At 37.7% G+C, this 23,192-nt stretch overlaps 1 protein-coding gene and 1 non-coding gene across 2 annotated transcripts; both read right to left on the bottom strand.

The window, feature by feature from the left end:
* Window positions 1-3,834: 3,834 nt before the first annotated feature.
* AADAC (arylacetamide deacetylase) lies at window positions 3,835-18,254 on the bottom strand. The gene is made up of 5 exons (XM_026665132.2): window positions 17,668-18,254; window positions 8,987-9,209; window positions 7,772-7,841; window positions 6,635-6,806; window positions 3,835-4,698 (listed from the first exon to the last, which is right to left on the bottom strand). The coding sequence occupies exons 1-5, from the start codon at window positions 17,803-17,805 to the stop codon at window positions 4,090-4,092; spliced, it is 1,212 nt and encodes a 403-aa protein (XP_026520917.1). The 5' UTR covers window positions 17,806-18,254; the 3' UTR covers window positions 3,835-4,089.
* LOC113414088 (U6atac minor spliceosomal RNA) lies at window positions 16,451-16,578 on the bottom strand. Its single transcript, XR_003371136.1, has one exon. It is a non-coding gene; the product is annotated as a U6atac minor spliceosomal RNA (small nuclear RNA).
* Window positions 18,255-23,192: the final 4,938 nt, after the last annotated feature.

The raw sequence follows: 23,192 nt of genomic DNA, 5'->3' as shown, positions 1-23,192 counted from the left end.
TCCTAAAGAAATCTTTCGGATGCCACTACGGCGAATTATTTCTTGAAAAAAGTATTGCTTAACTGAGTAGGAAAAAAAAATCAATGCTAAAACATTTTCCTGGGTTTTAGCCATATGGGGGCATATGAAAATAGGCTTTTATTTGTTTGCCTTGTTCTTTTTCTTTTCCAAATTGATGGATTGTGTGCTTGCTCCACTATCTTGATGTCTGTCAGTGGTGTCAAATGATAGTCAGACATGATAAGCCATGTAATTCAGTGATATTGCCTACTTCACTATGACACCTGATACTGCAGCACCTTTAATGGATATGAAATAGAGCTCATGCTGAAACTTGTCACACCCTGAAGCAGAAGAGAAAAAGCATTACTTTTCTCACAAGTCACTCGTTCAGAGTTGGGTCACTGTGTCTGGCTGTGAATACATCACTCTGTTTCTTCTTGTGGCACTTTCCCATCATGTCTGATTATGAGTTATTTGCACTGAAGTCAGTTTAAGGGACTAAGCAACTCTGCTTGCAAATTGTTAAATGTCTTTTCTCATCCTGTTCTCCTTTTCTTTCTGATGTAACTCAGTGGTGGGATTCAATTTTTTTTTACTACCGGTTCTGTAGGTATGGCTTGGTGGGTGTGGCTTGGCTTGGTGGGTGTGACTTAGTGGACATGCAGGGGAAAGATATTGTAAAATCTCCATTCCCACCCCACTCCAGGGGAAATAAACTGCAAAAATGCTTATCCCACTAACCTGCTTTCCAGCTCCATTCTCTTGTGCAGGTCAACAAAAGAAGACCCAGCCAATCAGCTGAGACTTGGGAGGGAGAGAATAGATGGGGGCAGGGCCAGTCAGAGGTGCTATTTGCCGGTTCTCTGAACTACTCAAAAATTTCCACTACCGGTTTTCCAGTACTGGTCAGAACCTGTTGAATGCCACCTCTGATATAACTGTTTTACTACTATTAATTTAAAAAGAGGCAGGAAAATATATGTATGTAAAGAGAAAAAAAATATGAAGAGACTAAGAAAATAAAGAAACTTTTGTAATTATTAGAATATGGTCTTGGTGGAGGAGTATGGCCCTTATTCTGGAACAGATTCACTACTGTGATATAAACAATAAAATGGGTGTATGGGGGAATATGATGATGGTGGTAGTGGGATGTGACTGAATATTTTCTTTTTAAATATGTTTAAGCTTACTCATTACAAACGTTCACCAATCCTCTAAGTAATATGAAAAATATGAAAAGCTTTAATAAAACTAATCATAGCATAGAAGCAAAACTGTATCATTATAACATCCAGTGTTGGTTTTCTATCATGTTCAAATTCCATACATTAGTGCTTACATACCAGGAATCAGTTGCAAAAAGAAAATATTACAAAGAGATTGAAAAAAAATCTTAATATAGATTTGTGTAGAATGTCAAATAGGTTGGATAATATCATTTGGTCTGATATTCATCCAGGGTTTTCTTGTAAGCTAAAAATCATATAGATGTAGACCTGTTAGGGTGATAGAAATGATTCCATGTTTTGAAAATCACACCTGAAATATTAAAATAAGCTTTGTTGATATCCAATAGGCTGTGATGTAAAGTAAGATAGATATTAAAAACCAGGGACATAATCCCTGAAGACCTTTATAAGGAAATTACTATAGATCAGTGATGGTGAACCTTTGTGTGTGTGTGTGTGTGTGTGTGTGTGTGTGTGTGTGTGTGTGTGCTAAAAGTGTGTGCATGCCAGCATCCACAATGCAATGCGCCCTGCCCCCCCATACATGCGTGCCCAACAACCTTGCCCTGTCCAGTTATCTGCACTGTGCATGCGCGGGTCTCCCAATTGATTTACAGCCCGTTTGAGGCCATTTTTTCACCCTCCCGGAAGCTTGAGGGAAGCTTCTGTAGCCTCAGGAGGCCAAAAAATGGGCCTTCTGGAAATACCAGAAGTGCCTGTTTTCAGCCTCTGGGGGGTCTCTGGAGCCCGCAGTAGGCCCTTTTTGTCCTCCTGGAGGCTCAAGCCTCAGGAGCCTCAGGAGGTTGAAAATGGGCGCATTTCAGCACTTCTGGTATTTCTGGAAGGCCTGTTTTTCAGCTTTCTGAGACTGCAGAGGCTTTCCTCGAGCCTCCGGGAGGGCGAAAACAGCCTCAAATGGGCCAAAGTCAGTTGGGAGGTGCACACATGTGCAGTGCAGAGAAGTTTGGCTGGGGATCACAAATGGCTCTGTGTGCCACCTATGGCACGCATGCCATAGGTTCACCATCATGGCTATAGATGGCTCTTTTTCCTATTATTATAGTTGTTTTTCACTCACTTAGTAATAAGCAGAACCACTGTATTATGAAATTTCATTCCTAACCTTCAATGGCATTTCAAAACAATATGGAGCTTGATAGTATCAAAAGCTACTAAGAAGCCCCAATGCATTGGGAGACATGAACTGTTCCAGGTCCAGGTCTCATAAAAGTCATCTAATAGGACAACCAATGTAATTTCCATTTCATGCTGTGGAAGAGCATACTTAAGAAAACTGAAAGCATTTGTGACACCTTTCCTTCCCATTTGAGTTTTTTTGCCTATTGTCAGCACAACAGAGTTGCTGATTAAACAACAACCTTGAAAGGTGTAGGAGGAGAAAAGATGAGATGCTGTGCAACTTTTTGAATTTCTAAAGACATCATTGAACAGAGAAGTGCAGCAGCAAAAAGACGTGAAATTTTCCTTCAGAGGGAGTGGAGCAAACAAACAAAAGTATAGAGATCCAGCAAGAAAAAGCACAACTTGGCAAGGTGCCAGCAGTAACAACATACTTGTTAGCAGTAACAACAGAGAAGAAGAAAAAACCACAGAGAAATTAAGACAGAGAACAGGTTCTGTAAGAGGAAAACATTGCTATGCATTAGTAACAGTGAATAGTACAGAAGTAATAGTAATAAAGTGCAGAGACAATTGTAATAGTAATAGTATAGAGGTAATAGAAGTAGAAACTGTATAGATATAATTGTAATAATATAGAATAATACATGGTAATAATATAGAAACAATAGCAGTAGATAAGAATATGGAATAGAGGTAATAGGAAGCAATTACACATATATTTGTAAGTCTTACACATCCAAAGACCAGAGCTGTTGTGTCTCTCTTGAGTCTGGGTCAATCTAATTGGATATGGTTTAAAAAAAATGCATCACTTTCCCAAGTCAGAAACAGATTGTCTCCCCTAAAAAGAGAAAATTGGAGATTATTAAATAAGCTGGATTTAAGGAAGGCTCCTCAGGAATACATCTACCTAACTGATCCAACAGCTCACCATAGGGACTAGTATAGAATACATACATTGGTGGCATAATATATCTCATAGAACATTTTTGTCATTTTTTCAGAATCAACAAGCCAACTTGAATCCCAGATAAATTTATGGGCACTATCACACCCATTTCCTTTGACACCATCCAACAAAATCCAATCAAAAAGAGGTTTTATTCATAAAATGCTACACAAGAGCTTACAATTGTGGTACAACCAAATCAGTGGTGGGATTCAATTTTTTTTACTAACGATTCTGTGGTATGGCTTGCTGGGCGTGACAGGGGAAGGATGCTGTAAAATCTCTAGTCAGAGGTGGTATTTGCTGGTTCTCTGAACTACTCAAAATTTCTGCTACTGGTTCTCCAGAATTGGTCAGAAGCTGCTGAATACCATCTCTGAGCCAGATGTTCACACTGGTTATCTTAAAAAGCCCAGTGGAACACATTTTGCTGATGCCAAAAGACTATAGAAATAAATCATGACTTTTAAAGCAATCCTGAATAACATCAAGACACAAGCCTATAATTTCACACATGAAATTGTCAAAAGCTTTATTTTCATTTTAAATTATGAATCATTTAATGGTTATACAAGTTCACCACATATTCTACCAAGCTTCTCATGCTTATTCAAACAGCAGGAATCAAGTGATTCTATATTAAGTATAATAACTGCAGAATTACAGTGTCAAATTTATAGACCAAAAGGATAATGACCCTGAAAAAAATATTATAAATTGAATGAATCCAAGGCAACATTTTCTGGTGGTATATGTGTGTTTTCAGAGATTCTTATTTAGCCACTCAATGTAGTTGTTAGCCATTCTGTGTCCTGTATTTAAGGCAAAAGGACCTGAAAGAAATGTCATGCTACCGTGAAAAGCATTGTCAGCATGTTCATGTGCTACTTGAACTCCTGCTTCCCTAAGACGGGAAGCATAAATGATTCCATCATCCCTCAAGATATCATATTGACAAGTGAGGATATATGTAAGTGGTAAGCCCCGAAGCTTGATGTCCTCAACTAAAAGTGGTGCTACCCTTGGATCCACAAAATCTTGATATTTGAGCCCAATTTTGGAATTTCTATGTGATGGGTCAGTATAAACATGACCTTTTTTAAATCTTTCAGGTAGCCAGTTACTCCAGTTTACAAATGTAAACAAATGGTTGTACTCTACAGGAACATGTTGGTTGGTCTCTAAAGCTTTGAGAAAAGAGTCATCTGTTTTAATATATTCACTGAAGAATCTGATTATTAAGGCTTTTGGCAGAATTGGCATGTTTTTATTATCTTGATAGGATGGCAATTCCACATCAATAATTTGAAGACCAGGGTATAATAAAGCTTGAACCTTGAATTTAGCGTTGACGTCAGGGTCATCTAGAAGCTAGAAAAGAAAAGTATTTATTAGAAATATTTTTCCTATGAAAGATGGACTACTTAATATGTTTCATATTTCATAACGTAAGCAAAGCAGTCATTAAAATGTCAAAGCTTATACATTTTCTATCTCTTTTATTCAAAACCATTACTGATATGTTTTTCACAGTATTTGTAATCTGCCAATTTTCTACAGCAATGACTTTGCAATAAAATTGCAAATAAAATACTAGAAGATATTTTATTACACTTGCTATTCAAACATATCTTGAGAACTTCAGTATGTTCCAATATTATTCATCAATGACTATAATTTAAATATTCTTTATTATTACTCTGTGGAGTTTAGATGTTTTAGGAGTTATCTGATTCTTTTTCAGTTCTTTTTCATAGTCAAAATAGGCTGGGTAATTTAGCAATCAATTAAAACTCTCATCCTTGTAAAGTACAAGTCATGTCCGACTCGGTATACAAATATTGTCCCAAAAAGTGTCTTCTTATTCCCCCAAAATTATTTCCTCTTGATAAATTTTTGTTGGTTTGTCTTATGTCACTCACTGCTTATATGAACATGTTAAATTTACTTTGATGGTGTTGTTGAACTTGCTTTATTCTTACAATGGGACTGAAGTTACATCTTTCCTTTATATTTAGGCCTCTATAGCTTCTTAATATGGAAATGCTCCATGGTAAAGTATACTGGCAGTCCTCAACTTACAACAGTTTGTTTAGTGACTGCTAAAAGTTACAATGGCACTGAAAAAAGTGACTTATAACTGTTTTTTACACATATGACTGTTGTGTCAGGATAATGTGATCACTTTTTGCAACCTTCTGACAAGCAAAGTCAATGGGGAAGCCAGATTCACTTAATAACTGTGTTACTAATTTAACAACTGAAGTGATTCACTTGACAACTGTGGCAAGAAAAGTTATAAAATGGGGCAAAATTCATTTAACAATTGTCTTGCTTAGGAATAGAAATTTTGGGCTCAACTGTGATCGTAAGTTGAGGACTACCCGTACTTCTCTTGAGATTTAAGACTGGAGACAAACCCAGATTTCAATCTCCTGGACACAACCTCCCTCAAATCACTTCATAATTAAGGTACATAAAAGAACAAAAGAACAGCAGATAACAATTTCTCCTTTTTCCCCCTAAGAAAATTCAAAAATATGCAGATGAAATTTTTGCTCAGCATTAATTTATAAAATATATGTCAGATCCTACTTCTTTATAAGTACAAAGTCACTTCCATTTCAATTCTTATTGAAATTTCATCTTTTTAATGCTTGAATAAATGTAATAAATCAAACACGTAATGAGCAACTATATCAAATAAAATGTAAGAATCGGAATTGTTTGTTTGTCATGTCATTCACAGCTCACATGAACATGTTAAATTTACTTTGATGGTGTTGTTGAGCTTGCTTTATTCTTGAAATGGGGCTGAAGTTACATTTTTCACAATGAAATAACCATTGACAAGGTGCTATCTAGTGGATTTCCTCCTGAATCAGTTTTCTTATTGGGCTTCGTTGCAGCCATGGTAGATGGCCTGCATGCCATTTCTTGCTCTGGGGCAATCAACAAACTAAAAATCTAGGACTTTCTTTACCCTTCTAATGTGAAAAGTCCCAGCAGTTGCCCTGATTGTTAATTGCTGCAGTTAGTTCTTATTTATATCCCAAGGTATTAGGTTACATGATAATTTCAGACAGTTGGGGTTAAATTAACATGCATAATTCTATGATCCTCCATTTTGGACTCCTTAGAAGACCCTGAATCTTTTGGGGTAACTGAAAATTGTGGCTTCCTAATCTTAGGTATCCAGCGTGAAAAGCCCCAAGGTACCTAGTATCTGGATAGCTTCAGATAACAGAGGTTAATGACATGTATAATTCCATTTTGGATTTATTACTTTCAAATGGGTAATTCTTACCTGCTGGGTTACAGCTGCAGCTAAGTTACCTCCTGCACTGTCTCCTGCAATGCCGATACGGCTTGGGTCTACAGTATATTTCTCCAGAATGCTGCTTTGTAGAAAGTATTTTGCTACCGAGTACACATCTTCAAATGCAACTGGGAATCGATATTTTGGAGCTAGTCTATAACTTTTTGGAATTGATTAAAAAAAGACAATGACAAAAAATAGATAAATTTCCTGTGTTGGTAAAACAAAATTAATTTATCACTAGATTTATACTATTGATATTAGTTTTTAAAAGGTGATTTCCTTCAATATAGAAATCGCTTCATTTTTATTTTTTTTTGAACTCCTGACTTATTTGTGTGCTAAATGATCAATAAAATTTCTTTCCCTTTTACTGACTAACTCTAATCTGGTCTGTTTTATCAATAGCTTCATAGGAAGTTATGCTTAATGGAAGCTATAAATTATATGGAATAATCTGAGAGAATAATCTTTAACTTTGAAAAATACCATTAGCTTTTTTTTAAAGGAGCTGCTAAGCAAGATTGATGTAATAATCTGTGGAAATACCCTTAAGAAAGAGAAAGAAGAACCACAGCCCACAGATAAGAGATAAGAGAGAAGGGATGGGATGTGGAAAGCATCTCAGAAAGGACCATCCTGGTTCCTTTGAAAGTAAAGGCAACAATGGGCAAAATGCAAGTTTATGCTACTATAACCTTGCAATAAAGGTAGTGTTACTACTCATAGTGTTGGTTTCTTGTTGAATTACCACAAAAGGCTGACAATTGGGATAGTTATATTTTTATATGGTGAAATGGTGATTTTAGTCTGTTGAAATTATTTGTGCATTTCACTTTATGTATTTAAGTATTTTGTACCATCTTCCAATCATATTCTGTTTGTTTACTCTTTGTAAAAAGATAAAAGACAGTAAATGTAAAACTACATTAATTATCCTTTATAAATATGAAACAATACTTAGAGCAAAGCATATCCAAGGAAGTATAATTTAGAAATCAATAACAATATAAATGGGGCTTCATGCCAGTTTGTGCTATTACTAATCATTATTTTTTTTGTTTGTAGAAAAAGATTAGGAAAATATTAATGAACAAAAATGTATACTTCAAACACTATTCTTACTCAACTGACACCACAACAGCACTTAGTCTTTCTGACGTCCATCTTGATAAAAGGTCATAGGATTTCATGGCTGTGAAAAATAAGTGGCAAAGCATGTTTTATTACTCTTGCAATACCAATACACAGTACATGCTTCAAAACCAATATGGAACAAGGGCTTTAGTAGACTAGCAGAAAAGTGAGCCTAGCATGTCACCCTAGAAAACTAAGAAACATCAAGCTCCTTTTATGAATAGCAAAAATATTCCTGCCTCATGTTCATGGGAGATCTGAAGTCCTAAGCCTACACAGTTCTAAGGAGCTGTTTTGTGTTTCTTTTGGAAGGGACTTTCTGAAAGTTTTCCATGAACCTCTAATCCAATGTTTCCCAATCTTGGCAACTTCAAGATTTGTGGGTGCCAATTCCCCAAATTCTACTGGCTGAGCAATTCTGGGAGTGGAAATTAATTTTGGGAGCACCATAAAATTGCATGGCAGAGATAAATGGTTCTAATCTTTTAACATTCAGTGATTCCTTGGAATGACACTCCTCCTGCTGAGGCTGCCAAGAAAAACTATCAAAGTAAAGAAGCAAGTAGTCAACAGGATGTGAAGATCTTTTTAAATGGGTTTTTAACATTCCCATCTTTACATTGGAGTAGGAATACTTTTTCATTGATTAAGCACAGTTTTAGTGTGCCTGGGGATATCTTCCTTTATCTTTGTGAAGCTCAGTGTTCTATCTGATTTGAAAGGAGTGGGATTTTTTTGTTTTTTTCTAATGGAAAAATTAACATGCTACAACAAGGTAACAGCCTCCTTTATGTTTGAGAATGCTGCTTGTTGTTACATCCCATAAATATCTCTAGGAAATTAAAATAATGGGATGGCAGCAAGTTAGTACTTTATTTCCCCCTTCTCTCAAATTACATTGTAAATTAAAATTGGCAAGCAGATAAACTGGCAAGAGCTAGAGAGGTTGGGAGGACCAACCTCTTCAATTTACCTTTTGACAATTGTAAATCTTGTACCTTCTATGTGATTCATTTTGGAAGAATCATCAGGATGTTTTTTTTAAAAATTAATTAATTAACCACTGACTCAAGAAGGTTGGATATTTCTATTATACCTCAATGAACACTGATGTCCCTGGGACATCAGAATAAATAGATACATTTTTTATTTTAGACATTAGTCAAATATTCCACATTAGTGGAATAAAATACTTATGCTTACTTGCTGATCCTATACACCATCCACCTCCATGGATAAAAATCACTGCTCTTTTCAAGACATTTGACTTCTTTATAGGAATGTAAAGACGTACTGGAACATGGCTAAAGTTTGTTTCTGTTACAATAACTTTTTCATCAGATGTAGGTGCCGTATATTCAGCAATTGTGTGCAGATTTATAACATCCATATAGTGTGCAAGATCCAACTTCTCAACAATTGTGGCCTGCAAAGCGAAAGAAATGTTAACATCCTTGTGGTAAGCAAGGGCTTCATAATACTATAAACTCCATTTCTTTTTCCATAAACCAGTGTTTGGCCATCATCTGGCCAGCAATTGCTAGGAGCCAAACAGGCGATCCATCAGAAGGGGCTCAGGGAACAACAAGAAAGCACCTGATTGGAATCAACAAGGACCAGAAGACAGTTCATGAGATAATCTAGCACCCATTCAGTAAATATACTGAAAAAGACTGATATACACCACAGTGGTGGGATTCAAATAATTTAACAACTGGTTCTCTGCCCTCATGATTTCTTCCAACAACCAGTTCACCAAACTTCTCAGGAAGTTACCAACTGATTCTCCTGAACTGGTGCAGAATTTGCTGAATCTCACCACTGATGCACCAGACACCAGATGTGACGGAAGAAAATATCCACAAAAGCTTTGGAGAAAAGTATCATGCAAGAAAAAGAATTATTTTTGCTTCAAAGAAAGAACAGTATCTGTTGGCCTGGAAAGGACACCATGAGATACTCCAAGGAGATTTTGAAGGGAATTCATGGCAATGGAGCCCATCATTTCAGGTACCTGCAGATACTAGAAATAGCAAGCAAGAGAGAGAGAAAACAGGGAAGTAATAAAATAATAAAGCCTACACTCACAAACAAACAAATCTCCACACCACAAGCCAGGCAAACACCTGGGCACAAACAGACCCCCGATACCTCCAGCTCAAACAAACCCCAACCAGGCACCCAGATGAAACCTAGCTTCCTAATAAATGATAACCATCTGTTTACTCGGAGCCAAGCCGCACTAAAAACCTCCAATACAGGAAACACAATGTTGCCAGCCAATCAAGACAAAAAAAAAAAAAAAAAGCTACAAAACAGACATTACAAAACAGATATTAGAAACACCAATCAAGCAGAACACAGCAAACTCCAAGACCAATAAACACAGACCAAGACTCCCAACCAATCAGGATGAAGAAAGAACCATTCTGGCACAGCAGTAGGCTAGCACCAAATTTAAAACAGAAACGGCTGTGAAAGTCTGACTCACAGACAAACACTATACAGAAGCCTGATGATGGTAGATAAGATTCTGCTGAAACGTTGCTACAACTTTAAAAGCACAACTATAATGACGTGGGAAAATACCCGAACAAAGCTGAATACCATATATGCTGCTCAAAAAAATAAAGGGAACACTTAAACAACACAATGTAACTCCAAGTCAATCACACTTCTGTGAAATCAAACTGTCCACTTAGGTAGCAACACTGATTGACAATCAATTTCACATGCTGTTGTGCAAATGTAATAGACAACAGATGGAAAGCATAGGCAGTTAGCAAGACATCCCCAATAAAGGAGTAGTTCTGCAGGTGGTGACCACAGACCACTTCTCAGTCCCTATGCTTTCTGGCTGATGGTTTGGTCACTTTTGAATGCTGGTGGTGCTTTCACTCTAGTGGTAGCATGAGACGGAGTCTACCACACACACAAGTGGCTCAGGTAGTGCAGTTCATCCAGGATGGCACATCAATGCGAGCTGTGGCAAGAAGGTTTGCTGTGTCTGTCAGCATAGTGTCCAGAGCATGGAGGCGCTACCAGGAGACAGGCCAGTACATCAGGAGACGTGGAGGAGGCTGTAGGAGGGCAACAACCCAGCATCAGAACCACTACCTCCGCCTTTGTGCAAGAAGAGACAGGAGGAGCACTGCCAGAGCCCTGCAAAATGACCTCCAGCGGGCCACAAATGTGCCTGTGGCTGCTCAAACGGTCAGAAACAGACTCCATGAGGGTGGTATGAGGGCCCGATGTCCACAGGTGGGGGTTGTGCTTACAGCCCAAAACCATGCAGGATGTTTGGCATTTGCCAGAGAACACCAAGATTGCCAAATTTGCCACTGGCGCCCCATGCTCTTCACAGATGAAAGCACATTCACACTGAGAACATGTGACAGACGTGACAGGGTCTGGAGACACCGTGGAGAACGTTCTGCTGCCTGCAATATCCTCCAGCATGACCGGTTTGGCAGTGGGTCGGTAATGGTGTGGGGTGGCATTTCTTTTGGGGGCTGCACAGCCCTCCATGTGCTCGCCAGAGGTAACCTGACTGCCATTAGGTACTGAGATGAGATCCTCAGACCCCTTGTGAGACCATATGCTGGTGCGATTGGCCCTGGGACCTCATGTGGCTGGAGTGTGTCAGCAATTCCTGCAAGACGAAGGCATTGATGCTATGGACTGGCCCACCCATTCCCCAGACCTGAATCCAATTGAGCACATCTGGGACATCATGTCTCGCTCCATCCACCAACACCACATTGCACCACAGACTGTCCATGAGTTGGGGGATGCTTTAGTCCAGTGTGGGAGGAGATCCCTCAGGAGACCATCCGCCACCTCATCAGGAGCATGCTCAGGCGTTGTAGGGAGGTCATACAGGCATGTGGAGGCCACACACACTACTGAGCCTCATTTTGACTTCTTTTAAGGACATTACATCAAAGTTGGATCAGTGTTTTTTTTTTCCACTTTAATTTTGAGTGTAACTCCAAATCCAGATCTCCATGGGTTGCTAAATTTGATTTTCATTGATAATTTTTGTGTGATTTTGTTGTCAGCACATTCAACTATGTAATGAACAAAGTACTTAATAAGAATATTCAATTCATTCAGATCTAGGATGTCTTATTTTTGTGTTCCCTTTATTTTTTTGAGCAGTGTGTGTGTGTGTGTGTATATGTTATGTCTCACCTGAGATGAGACTACAAAGTTCCAGAGTTCAAAATATTCAAACAAGAACAAAACCAGACTCAAAAGGGTTAACAGTACTGTTTTCCTTTCCTTGGCAGTCTTCCCGAATCTGTCTGGCAATTCAGAATTGTTCATAAATCACAACGGCCGCTTCAAACGTATCCTTTCGAACCCACGAAGCACTTTGCTTCCAAGCAAAGATTGAGAGTCAGCACGCCTCCTTAAATCACCTGGATGGGCGTGTCAGTCTCTCTAATCAATGTCTGGCTTGACACCTCCTTTCAGATTGTGATTGACGTTTCAATCTTCTCCTAGTTCTAGCGTCAAGCCAACATCGGTCAGTGTCCTCCTCCTCGCTAGAAGCCTCTGGCTCATTTTGTGGATCAGCTGTTTGCATGAACGAAGTCGAAGGTTCTGGAGAGGATTGTCTCTCTGACAATCTCTCATCCTCCTGGCTCACATCTGTGTCCTCTGATAATTCAGACTCCACATTCACAGCAAGCTCAAACCTTCAGAGGTATCAGAGTCAAAACTCCCAGCAGGGTCAATCCTTCCAGTCACAACATACATACATACATACATACATACATACATACATACATACACACACACACACACACACACACACACACACACACACACACACACATATATATATATATATATAGCATTCAGCTTTGTTCGGGTATTTTCCCACGTCATTGTAGTTGTGCTTTTAAAGTTGTAGCAACGTTTCAGCAGAATCTCATCTGCCATCATCAGGCTTCTGTATTGTGTTCGTCTGTGAGTCAGACTTTTACAGTTGTTTCAGTTTTAAATTTGGGGCTAGCCTACTGCTGTGCCAGAATGGTTTTTTCTTCATCCTGATTGGTTGGGAATCTTGGTCTGTGTTTATTGGTCTTGGAGTTTGCTGTGTTCTGCTTGATTGGTGTTTCTAATATCTTCTGTCTGTTTTGTGGCTCTTTTTGTATCTTGATTGGCTGGCAACAGTGTGTTCCTTTATTGGAGGCCTTTTGTGCAGCTTGGCTCCAGGTAAATGGATGGATATCATTTGTTAGGAAGCTAGGTTTCACCTGGGTGCCTGGTTGGGGTGTGTTTGATCTGGAAGTATCAGGGGGGATCTGTTTGTGTCCAGGTGTTTGCCTGGCTAGTGATGTGGAGATTTTTTTGTTTGTGAGTGCAGGCTTCCAAATTATTGACAGTCTGGTGGAATCATCTCTTCTATTCATGCTTTCAGGTCTTTTTTCAATCTCTATGGCTTCTCTGATAATTCTGTGGCTGGGGTTTTCTATAGTGGCTAGGGTTTTGGTGCCATTGAAGTTGATGCTATGACCTGTGGCTTTCATGTGTTGGACTAGTGAGGAAGTGAGGAAAAATGCAGTCAAAAATCTGGAACACACACACACACACACACACACACACTGCTCAAAAAACTGGCCCATGGATGCAGATCAAGCCTTTGTGTAAATTTCTTGACACAAACTGCTTTACTTAACTCTATTCCCACTTAGTCTTACTTTGAATTGTATTTTTCTTCCCTGGTCTGCCAAATGACTCTATTCTAGTTTTTATCCTGGCTTCCTTTTATGCCTTATTATCATGACCTCCTGAAACATGACAGGTATTTCAGGTGACCTGAGAGGTAGTTTGGCCTAGTAAAATGGCTTCAGCTTGTACTTAAAAAACACTGACCTGGTCTGAAAAAAGCACAAATGTAGGAAAAGGTTTTGCAGTTACATAAAGCAGAAATGAAATCTAAGAAAAATTGTGAAATGTGGAAGAAGCCCTTCAGGACTAATGATTACTATATTTGCTACTATTAGATAAGGCAAATAGTATTCTAGGTACGACCAAGGGGAGGGTATTGTTGCTATGGGACATAGTTGTTCTGTACGATCCATTAACATACTTGCAAACACCGCACCGTGATTGGCCAGAGCGCACGGCGACTTGATTGGCTGAGCGAGCCGCACTGATTGGCCCACCACGAATCCCCACGATTGGTGGAAACTAATCGCGGGAGATTCGAAGCGGTGCCATTGGCCGCGGCCGCCGCGGCCTGGGAATAAAAGCCGCCGCTTTTCTACTGGAGCCCGAGCCGATCTCGGGACTTAATAAAGAGTTGAACTAAGTCACTGGCTCCCGAGTCTTCTTTCCCTGCGACGGAAACGACAATAGTTATTTGACTACACTTGTAACATTACTCTACAAACTGCACTTGCCAAACAGGTAGAATTGTGTGTTGTCCCTCAAGCAGTCAGAATAAACTCCACTTCCTGAAAAGGGTAAGGTATTTGTTTTCTTTCCCTTTGCAGGCACCTACCAGCAGCTGAAAACTGATATGCTGCAGATGCAATCCCAGCAAAGGTTTTTGCACACCTCAACAGAAACCTACGTAGCTTTTTCTCTGGTAATATCACACTACTAACCAGAGCATACAAAACATTTGCTAGACCAATACTCGAATACAGTTCATCAGTCTGGAACCCTTATTACGTATCTGATATTAGCACAATTGAGAAAGTCCAGAAATATTTCACAAGAAGAGTTCTCCACTCTTCTACTCGTTGTAGAATACCTTATGCCACCAGACTTGAAATTCTAGAACTAGAAAACCTTGAATTACGCCGTCTTTGGTCTGACTTAAGCATGGTATATAAAATCATACATTGCAATGTCCTACCTGTCAATGAATACTTCAGCTTCAACCATAACAACACAAGAGCACACAATAGATACAAACTCAAAGTAAACCGCACCAAACTTGATTGCAGGAAATACGACTTCAGCAACAGAGTGGTCAACATCTGGAATACTCTAACCGACTCTGTAGTCTCTTCCCCAAACCCCAAAAACTTTAACCTTAGATTGTCTACTATTGACCTCACCCCTACCTAAGAGGTCTGTAGGGGCGTGCATAAAGCGCACCAACGTGCCTACCGTCCCTGTCCTATTGTTTCTCTTATTCTTTTATTTTTCTTATATGTACCCATTTCATGTATTCACAACTATGTATACGCTTATACTTATTATCTTGTAAACAATTGGCAAATCAAATAAATAAATAAATAAATAAATAAGGCTGCTCATGCCGCAGCATGCAAAAACACTAATCCGTTTCAGTATTGGTGGACATGAACAGCTGAAATGCAGAAACAATGTATATTAAGCAATGACTGTTAAGATTTCCCTACAGATAAGAGTGTAATTAAGAAAATATTAGAATGTGCAGAAATGGATAGGCTAACGCTTACTATGAAGGACAAAGAAGAAACTTATTTTTATTTATTTATTTATTTATTTATTTATTTATTTATTTATTTATTTATTTATTTATTTATTTGCCAATTGTTTACAAGATAATAAGTATAAGTGTATACATAGTTGTGAATACATAAAATGGGTACATATAAGAAAAATAAAAGAAGAATAAGAGAAACAATAGGACAGGGACGGTAGGCACGTTGGTGCGCTTATGCACGCCCCCTACAGACCTCTTAGGAAAGGGGTGAGGTCAATAGTAGACAGTCTAAGGTTAAAGTTTTTGGGGTTTGGGGAAGAAACTACAGAGTCGGGTAGAGTATTCCAGACATTGATCACTCTATTGCTGAAGTCGTATTTCCTGCAATCAAGTTTGCTGCGGTTAACTTTGAGTTTGTATCTATTGTGTGCTCTTGTGTTGTTATGGTTGAAGGTGAAGTATTCATTGACAGGTAGGACATTGCAATGTATGATTTTATATACCATGCTTAAATCAGACCGAAGACGGCGTAATTCAAGGTTTTCTAGTTCTAGAATTTCAAGTCTGGTGGCATAAGGTATTCTACAACAAGTAGAGGAGTGGAGAACTCTTCTTGTGAAATATTTCTGGACTTTCTCAATTGTGCTAATATCAGATACGTAATGTGGGTTCCAGACTGATGAACTGTATTCGAGTATTGGTCTAGCAAATGTTTTGTATGCTCTGGTTAGTAGTGTGATATTACCAGAGAAAAAGCTACGTAGGATTAGGTTAACAACTCTTAATGCCTTTTTGGCTATGTAGTTGCAGTGGGCTCTAGCACTTAGATCATTAGAGGTGAGTATTCCAAGGTCCTTTACAGAGCTTGGGTCATCAACAAGATCTTGACTATTCAGCTTGTATTTTATTTTCTGATTTTTTTTGCCAATATGTAAGACAGAGCATTTATTTGTTGAGATTTGAAGTTGCCATTTGATTGACCATTCTGATACATAGTCAAGATCTTTTTGTAGGGTAGCAGTATTGTCTGTGGTATTGAACAGCTTTACATCATCAGCGAAAAGAATGCAATTGCTCTTAATATGATCACAGAGGTCATTTATGTAGAGTATGAAGAGAGTTGGTCCTAGAACACTGCCTTGGGGGACACCACTATTGACAGGTACAGAATTTGATAGGACGCTCCCAATTTTGACCATTTGTTGTCTGTTTGCCAGGGTTGTCTGTTTGCCAGGAAAAACTGGTTAGATGCCATGACGTAAGTGGCAGCGCCTTAACCATATGCGTGTTGCAAAGACCACAAGGGCCTCTTCCATCCTTATCAAGGGGAGTGCTAACCTTCTCTCCTTTCATACAACACTGAATATTTGTTGATATGGCATCTATTTTACCAATGGTTAGATAAAAGAAACAGAAGTTAGAAATGTGGGGACATAAAAAGGATAAATGTTAAAAGGGTAAGTTAAAATAGAGTTAAATATTATTGTTATTATAGTATTAATATTATTGTGATGAACACTATTGTAAACACTTTGATTATGGTTGCCTAAAAACAATTGTACCCAGACTGTTTAATGGAAATTGAATTTTTATATGTTATAAAAAAAAATTAAAAAATGAGGGAGGGGACATTTCTCCATTTGAGATGACTTGTGGAGGCCAATGAAATGAAAGTAAGGGCTTCCCATTCTGTATGCAGGCACAAAATAAAATAGACAAAATACATTTCATGCATTACCAATTAAGCATTGCAATCTGGAAATAATGAGATGGTAAAAAAAAAGTGCAAGAATTTACTCAGTTCAGCAAACAGTTCCATAAGATAAGCAGTGAAAGAAGTATTTTTCTTTCTTTTTTCCCCTAGCATTTTCCCCCAAGTGCACTGTCTGATTTATTCCTGATCATCCAAGAATTGCTCCATTTAGTTACAGCAGGAATTGATCACACAGCTGACTTTCATGTCTAAGACTGGTCTACAATTCAGTCTCCAGGTTTTTAGCCTAGTGTCTTAACCATTAGACCAAACTGGCTTTCTTGAGTGTCTGAAATATACAATATCTCCAATATAAAAAAGGCATCCTGCTCAGAGTCTAATGTTCTAGAAGAAAATGTTTTGTAAAAGGATAAGTTTCTAAAATATAGAAAAGAAGTTGCTCCTGTTTTTATTATACTATTAATATATGAGATAATTATATCCAGAAAAGGAGTAGAAAAATGCATACATTCCATGTCTATTTTCCCCTTCTCTCTCCCCCGCCCCAATAATATTCAGTATCTGCTTTCAATATGATAAGTCTTCATTTTACATATACTTCATTCTATACTTCTTTTACATGTTCTTCATTCTTGCTTGTTGTTTTCTCCGGCATTATCTTATTTCCCTAGAAGCACAACTTTTATCTTCAGGCATTCTCAGGCATAAGCACAGGAAATAAATGTCTCGACTTACCACATGCCTTAGGCTTCTAATGGCGGCATCCAAAAGCAACACCTTCCAGGGTTCTTCCACATTCTCTGGTAAAGGTGTGTAGATGTAGTAGGCTATCAAAGTTGAAGCTACTAGAAGGTAGAAGAATTTTCCTCTCATCTTTTACCCCGTCTACTTTATTCAACCCTCGCTCTCACTGACTAATCTCAGAAGGATTGCAATACTGACAAGTCAGCTGATCAAGTATTTCACTTGATCTGAATAGTAAAGTTAGTGCCAGTGGCACTTCAATAAATATTTACCAATCTTCAGTTGATAAAAACATTTTGCTTTGGTGATTCCAGGATGAGACAGTTCTTGATTATTAAAAATCTTCATTTTTTAGGGTAACTGTTTCTATATTAAATTTAAGGATTCCAACACACTTTCTTCACTTTACTCTGGAAATTGCCTTTGAATTGCATAACTGAAATTATAAGTTGCAAAGTTGCTGGAGAGAAAATAGAATTGCTGGATTTACAGAGAAGAAATCAATAGAAAAATCATATGATTCAGATTAATAAAATAAAGATGCCATCACACTTAGCAGTTTTCTTGGTTATAATGATTAGTTACTGCCTTCTACTGGCTGTTCTCTTGTTTTTAATAAATAATGTGTAATATTTAATGAAAACATATCATTAAAATAAATTAGTTATTCAAATATATTTAATAATATGTTTTCGGATATCCTTTGCATTCTGCTAGCTAAGCAGAACTAGTTAAGAGCAAATTTACTTTGGTTGAATGATGATGATGATTCAAAATTATGTGAAATCACCACTAATAGTTCTTTAGCTGGAGTTGATCTTTATTCATATTGAATTCTTCCCAAGAACCTAGGATGTCAATATATATTGGCATAGTATATACATCAATTTAAGTAAAGTGCTCTTTGTGATTGACATAAATTTTGTAACTGTATAGATTTTCTAAGTGCCACCCATGGCTTTCTGGTATGGCACTTTAAAAAATCCACATATTGATAAACTTTGATTTGATTGAATCTTGATTAACATTATTATTAGTTTGCCCAATTCCGTTACTCTGAGTGGTTTACAAATTTTTAAAAAATGTTAAAAGATGCCAAGAATAACAAAATCCAATGAAAACAAAGAAAACTCTAAAGGGGATTCAGTCAGCTTTCCCAAAGAGCCAAATCCTCAAAGACCTTTGAAACCCCAGTAGAATGGGAGGTGTTCAAACCTCAGGATGAATGTGAACTCTAGTCATTGCAACAGAGAAGGCAGAATTCTGGATTCTGGAAATATGGTATTGTTTAGTCAAAGGAACCTGGAGTGTACCAAACCTGCCAGACAGGATTGGGCAGTTTCTATGGGAGGCAAGTAGTACTTCTATGACATGTAGGGCTTTGAGTCACACTAGGAAGCAAGCTGATAATTAGTGAAGCTCACAAAGCAGGGGCGTTATATGGGCATACTGAGGCATGTCTATGCTACTGCATTCTGGACCAGTTGAATCTTGTAAGTAGTCTTCAAGGGCAGCCACATTGAAGCAGTCAAACCAGAAAGGATATGAGTGATTGTATGAGGTATTGCTTAATCTAGGAAAGAAACTAGCACACCAAATGAAGTCTACAAAGGCTTTTCTGGCCAAGTCTAGGACAACTCATCCTGGCCAACTCACCGTGGGGCAACTCATCATGGGACAATTCAATGCTATATTAATAATTTCATTCAGTTCCTATCTTTGTCAAAATTATTGTAACTTGTATTTCTAGATTGACTTTCTGTATTTTTTCATTATTGGCCACTATTCTGTTGAAATTAATTTAACCACTCCTGGCATCTGCTCCTTAAGCAGAAGCTTTGATTCCAGGGAGATCCTGAAATTGCACACCTTGGATGGGTTATCTGATTTCTCTTTTCCCTCACCTATTAAAAACACAACTGCAACCAAACACACACACATGCACACATATACAAAAGTAAAAATTGTGTAATTTTTCCTCATGTATTTCAAATAATTTAACAAAGAAGAATTTAAACATAGGCCAGAATGTTTTGTTCTTCTCTGATAAAAAGCTTTTTAATTTATTACTACCTTTATTGTCAGAGTACAACATGTGTACAATGAGATTGGCTGAGCGTCCTTTCATGCATCCCTCCCCAAAACAACTCACAGTGAAGACAGAAGTCCCTAACCCAGTCCCAATCTTATTACACTATGAGTTTTAATAAAAGCATAATGAGAAAACATAAAATACAGACAAATTAAAGCAGATTTTTGTGGGAGAGGTCTTTGCTGACAGCAATTTTGATGCTTTGCAAATAGTTATAAAGTAGCTTCCCACCTTGATAGTGACATTATTTGGTTGCTTATTCATGCCAGCTATATTAGCAGAAAACATTTAGCTATAGTGAACTTTACTCAGTTAACCCAATTTTCAGTTTAGCTAAGACATCCTGTATTATTTATAAAAGGACAAATTCCATTGGAAAGGACTATTAGCTTGTGACTGATAACTAAAACAGAAAAAAATTATTGACAACTTGCCCAATCCAGAGCCTTTTTTGAAGAGGAAGATTGTATGGTATGCTGACAGTTATTGATTATATGCAATGAATGCAATTTCCTGCATTTGCACAACACTTCAAAACTTAACCACTTGGATTTAAGCTTGGATTTTCACAATGTCATTCCTAATGAGTCATTCTGCAAATTCCTTAATTAAATAAGGTGTCAGTATACAATATTGATATGCCCATTTCCTAAAGAAAATTTTGAGCCATTGACATTTCTGTATTTCATTTTTAATTGTACCTTTGTAGATTAAAATTAAAAGATTGCCTTAAATTGGCAAATGGGAGGAATTTCTTCCAAGCAAACTCCACAGACATTCATAAGAGATCTTATAATCAATATAGTAAGAATACCTGCTCATAATGATCCCATGAATTGTGGGAGTAATAGTTAAATGAAAGGGTTTTTTTTAAGGCAAGGGTAGATTCATTGGTGAGAAATGAAATAATGTTAGCAAGATCATTTCTTCTTGGCAATGAATCATAAATGAAAATATTAAAATTAAATATGCAGATAACATTAACATTTCCCAAACTCACACAGGATCAAAAGGATTTGGTGCTCTTCCAGTGAGTTTTTGGATGAAAGCCATTGATTTCAAAAAGAGTACATTTGCTGTACAGCCGGCCAGATAATAAATAAAACATTAATCTTACTGATATTTGCCTTGTGTTGATGCTGTTGCCCTGGTTGCTATTTCTATGCAAAAAAGGGTTTTTTTTAATACTCTACTTTTTTTAAAAAAATAGATACACCCAAGCTGTTGAAATGCACTAAGACACAAACACATATCTGTAGGTGTTGGAAGAATTTATAATGGGAAATGCTTCCTTCATGCTCAAAAAATTCTAAAAACTTATTGTCCCTAATTTAATAAAAATTCTCTCTCAACCACCAAGAGGCAGCATAATATCAGAAATAACCAGTTGCCCTTAACTGAAGTAAAGGCATTTTTAAAGTGTATTAATATTTCATTAAAAAAACCTGTCAACAACCTTGATTGTTTTAGATAGCTGGCTAAATCCCTGAGCATATATTTTGAAGCTACCTTTGAACAGCAGTGGCTGTGGAGAAGAAAAGAATGAAATATGAACATCTGCCCCCAAGTTGTAATAGGAAATCTTTAAGGAAGCAGGAAGCAATCAAACACAGAGGGAGACTTAAGAGGGAAAGAGGAAGAGTTTTTGATTTTATTTTATTGCCCAGTTTTCTTCCAAAGCAAGGTTTTCCCTTACTTTGGAAGCAAAGAAATCTTGCTTTGGTAGCAAACTGGCTTCACTCTCAATTTTAGATGGCATACCTATTGTTCCTTTATTGCACTTCTTTTCTTTTCAGTCTAGTGTCCATCCATTTTATTCTATGCTATTATATGTTAGTTCTTAATGAAGTCTAAAATTATAGATAATCGTCATTTAATGACCACTTCTTCAACAACAGTTTGAAGTTGCAACAGTGTTGAACGAGTGCTACTTATGACTGGTCCTAAAGTTCTGACTGTTCCAGCAGTCCCATGGTGACAATCGCCATTTGCAACTTTCCTGCTATCTTCCTACAGGCAAAGCCAATAACTCACCTGCACTCTGCCATGCTAAGCAGCAGCTGTCCCCAGTTATGAGGGACTCCCATAGCTGTTCCCCCTATGTCTTGGCACTTGAACTCTGATAACACATTAAAATGCCTAGATCTCTAGATTGACTGGCAGGCATTCCTGTGTTTCTCACCCAAAAAAAGGCAAAGGCTTTTAACCTTCTTTTGATCTTGCTCTCAAGAATATGAAAGCTCACTGATTCAGGAGTGGAGTGTTTATTTGATTTATCTCACCTTTAATATTGTATAAGTAATTTCAGCTTTCATGCCTAAAGTGAGATTAGAACTCACAGTTTCTAGTCCAGCACCTTAACCACTACATTAAACGTCCAGAAAAGTCTACAATATTCCATTCCCTTTCATGTCCAAGACAGCACACACCACCTCCAGTTCAGAGGATTTCCTTCTGGTAGGTGGAATAGCAGAGGAATAGCAGAGTCTTTCTAAGGAACAGGATAATCCAGAGAAGGTTGTGATAGGATGTCTAACAGATTCTGTGAACATGGACACCAAAGCATGACCATTTCAGAAGGAAGCAGGACTGTTACAGAAAAGTTTCCCTGACACCAGGGAAGAGGGGAAAAGCTGAAAAAGAAACTTGGAATAATCCCACACATTAGTTACAATAGGGATTGATTGAGCTGGATTAACTTTGGCAAGCTTTCAAAATTCCATTACCTTATACTACCAGCAATAAAGACAAGATTCTGTTATTATAACCCTATACGAAGAGTAGTTTTAGCATTCATCACTTTGGTTTCCAGATTGGTTCTGTCTTAAAATATTGACATCAATCATGCAAGTCTGCAAGTACCTGCCCCCTCATTGTCTTCCTTTATATGAGAACTTGGGAGGGTCAAGTCTGCAAATTACCTTTTTGCTTCAAACTTAGATTTCTTGGTCTTGGTTTTGGCTGTTCCTCCTGCTCCCCAATATTATTCTCACTACCCATTACAGTAGCTGGCATTAAAATAGTTCATTCTGGATCTCATTTAATCATTTAATTCAGATATCTAAGATGACCCACAAACCCATCTCCATACAGATAGTTTTCAACTTACAATCATAATTAAGACCAGTATTATGGTTGCAATTCATGCCAGTCATTAAGAGGGTCATCACACGCCTGACCTGATTTTATGATATTTTTTGATGTGGTCATTAAGCAAATCACCATGGTTTTTAAGTGAATGCTATGGTTATTAAGCAAAGCCTTTGCCGGGAATGGGTAGTTTTTGTTTTTGAAATAAACACCAATTGTCAGCAAAAATAAAACATTGTAAATCATGATCATGCAGCCTGGGATGCTATAAAATATAAATGATGATAAATGCAGAGTGTTTGCCAAGCCAAACTCTTTGTGAACATTGGTCTGC

Source organism: Notechis scutatus, chromosome 4 (assembly GCF_049901735.1).
Source record: "Notechis scutatus isolate UNSWTSFEM ecotype Mainland chromosome 4, rNotScu1.2, whole genome shotgun sequence".
Classification (NCBI taxonomy): Eukaryota; Metazoa; Chordata; class Lepidosauria; order Squamata; family Elapidae; genus Notechis; species Notechis scutatus.
Note: the sequence above shows the minus strand (reverse complement) of the source record. Positions and strands in the feature narration are given on the sequence as shown.

Bases quoted from the DNA above. Each gene is read 5' to 3' on its own strand.
- AADAC (XM_026665132.2), bottom strand. From the start codon at position 17,805: ATGAGAGGAAAATTCTTCTACCTTCTAGTAGCTTCAACTTTGATAGCC. The intron at 6,807-7,771 runs GTAAGAATAGTG...AATTCCAAAAAG, and splicing joins GCTGTTGTGGTGTCAGTTGA to TTATAGACTAGCTCCAAAAT. The intron at 4,699-6,634 runs GTAAGAATTACC...TTTCTTTTCTAG, and splicing joins CTGCAGCTGTAACCCAGCAG to CTTCTAGATGACCCTGACGT.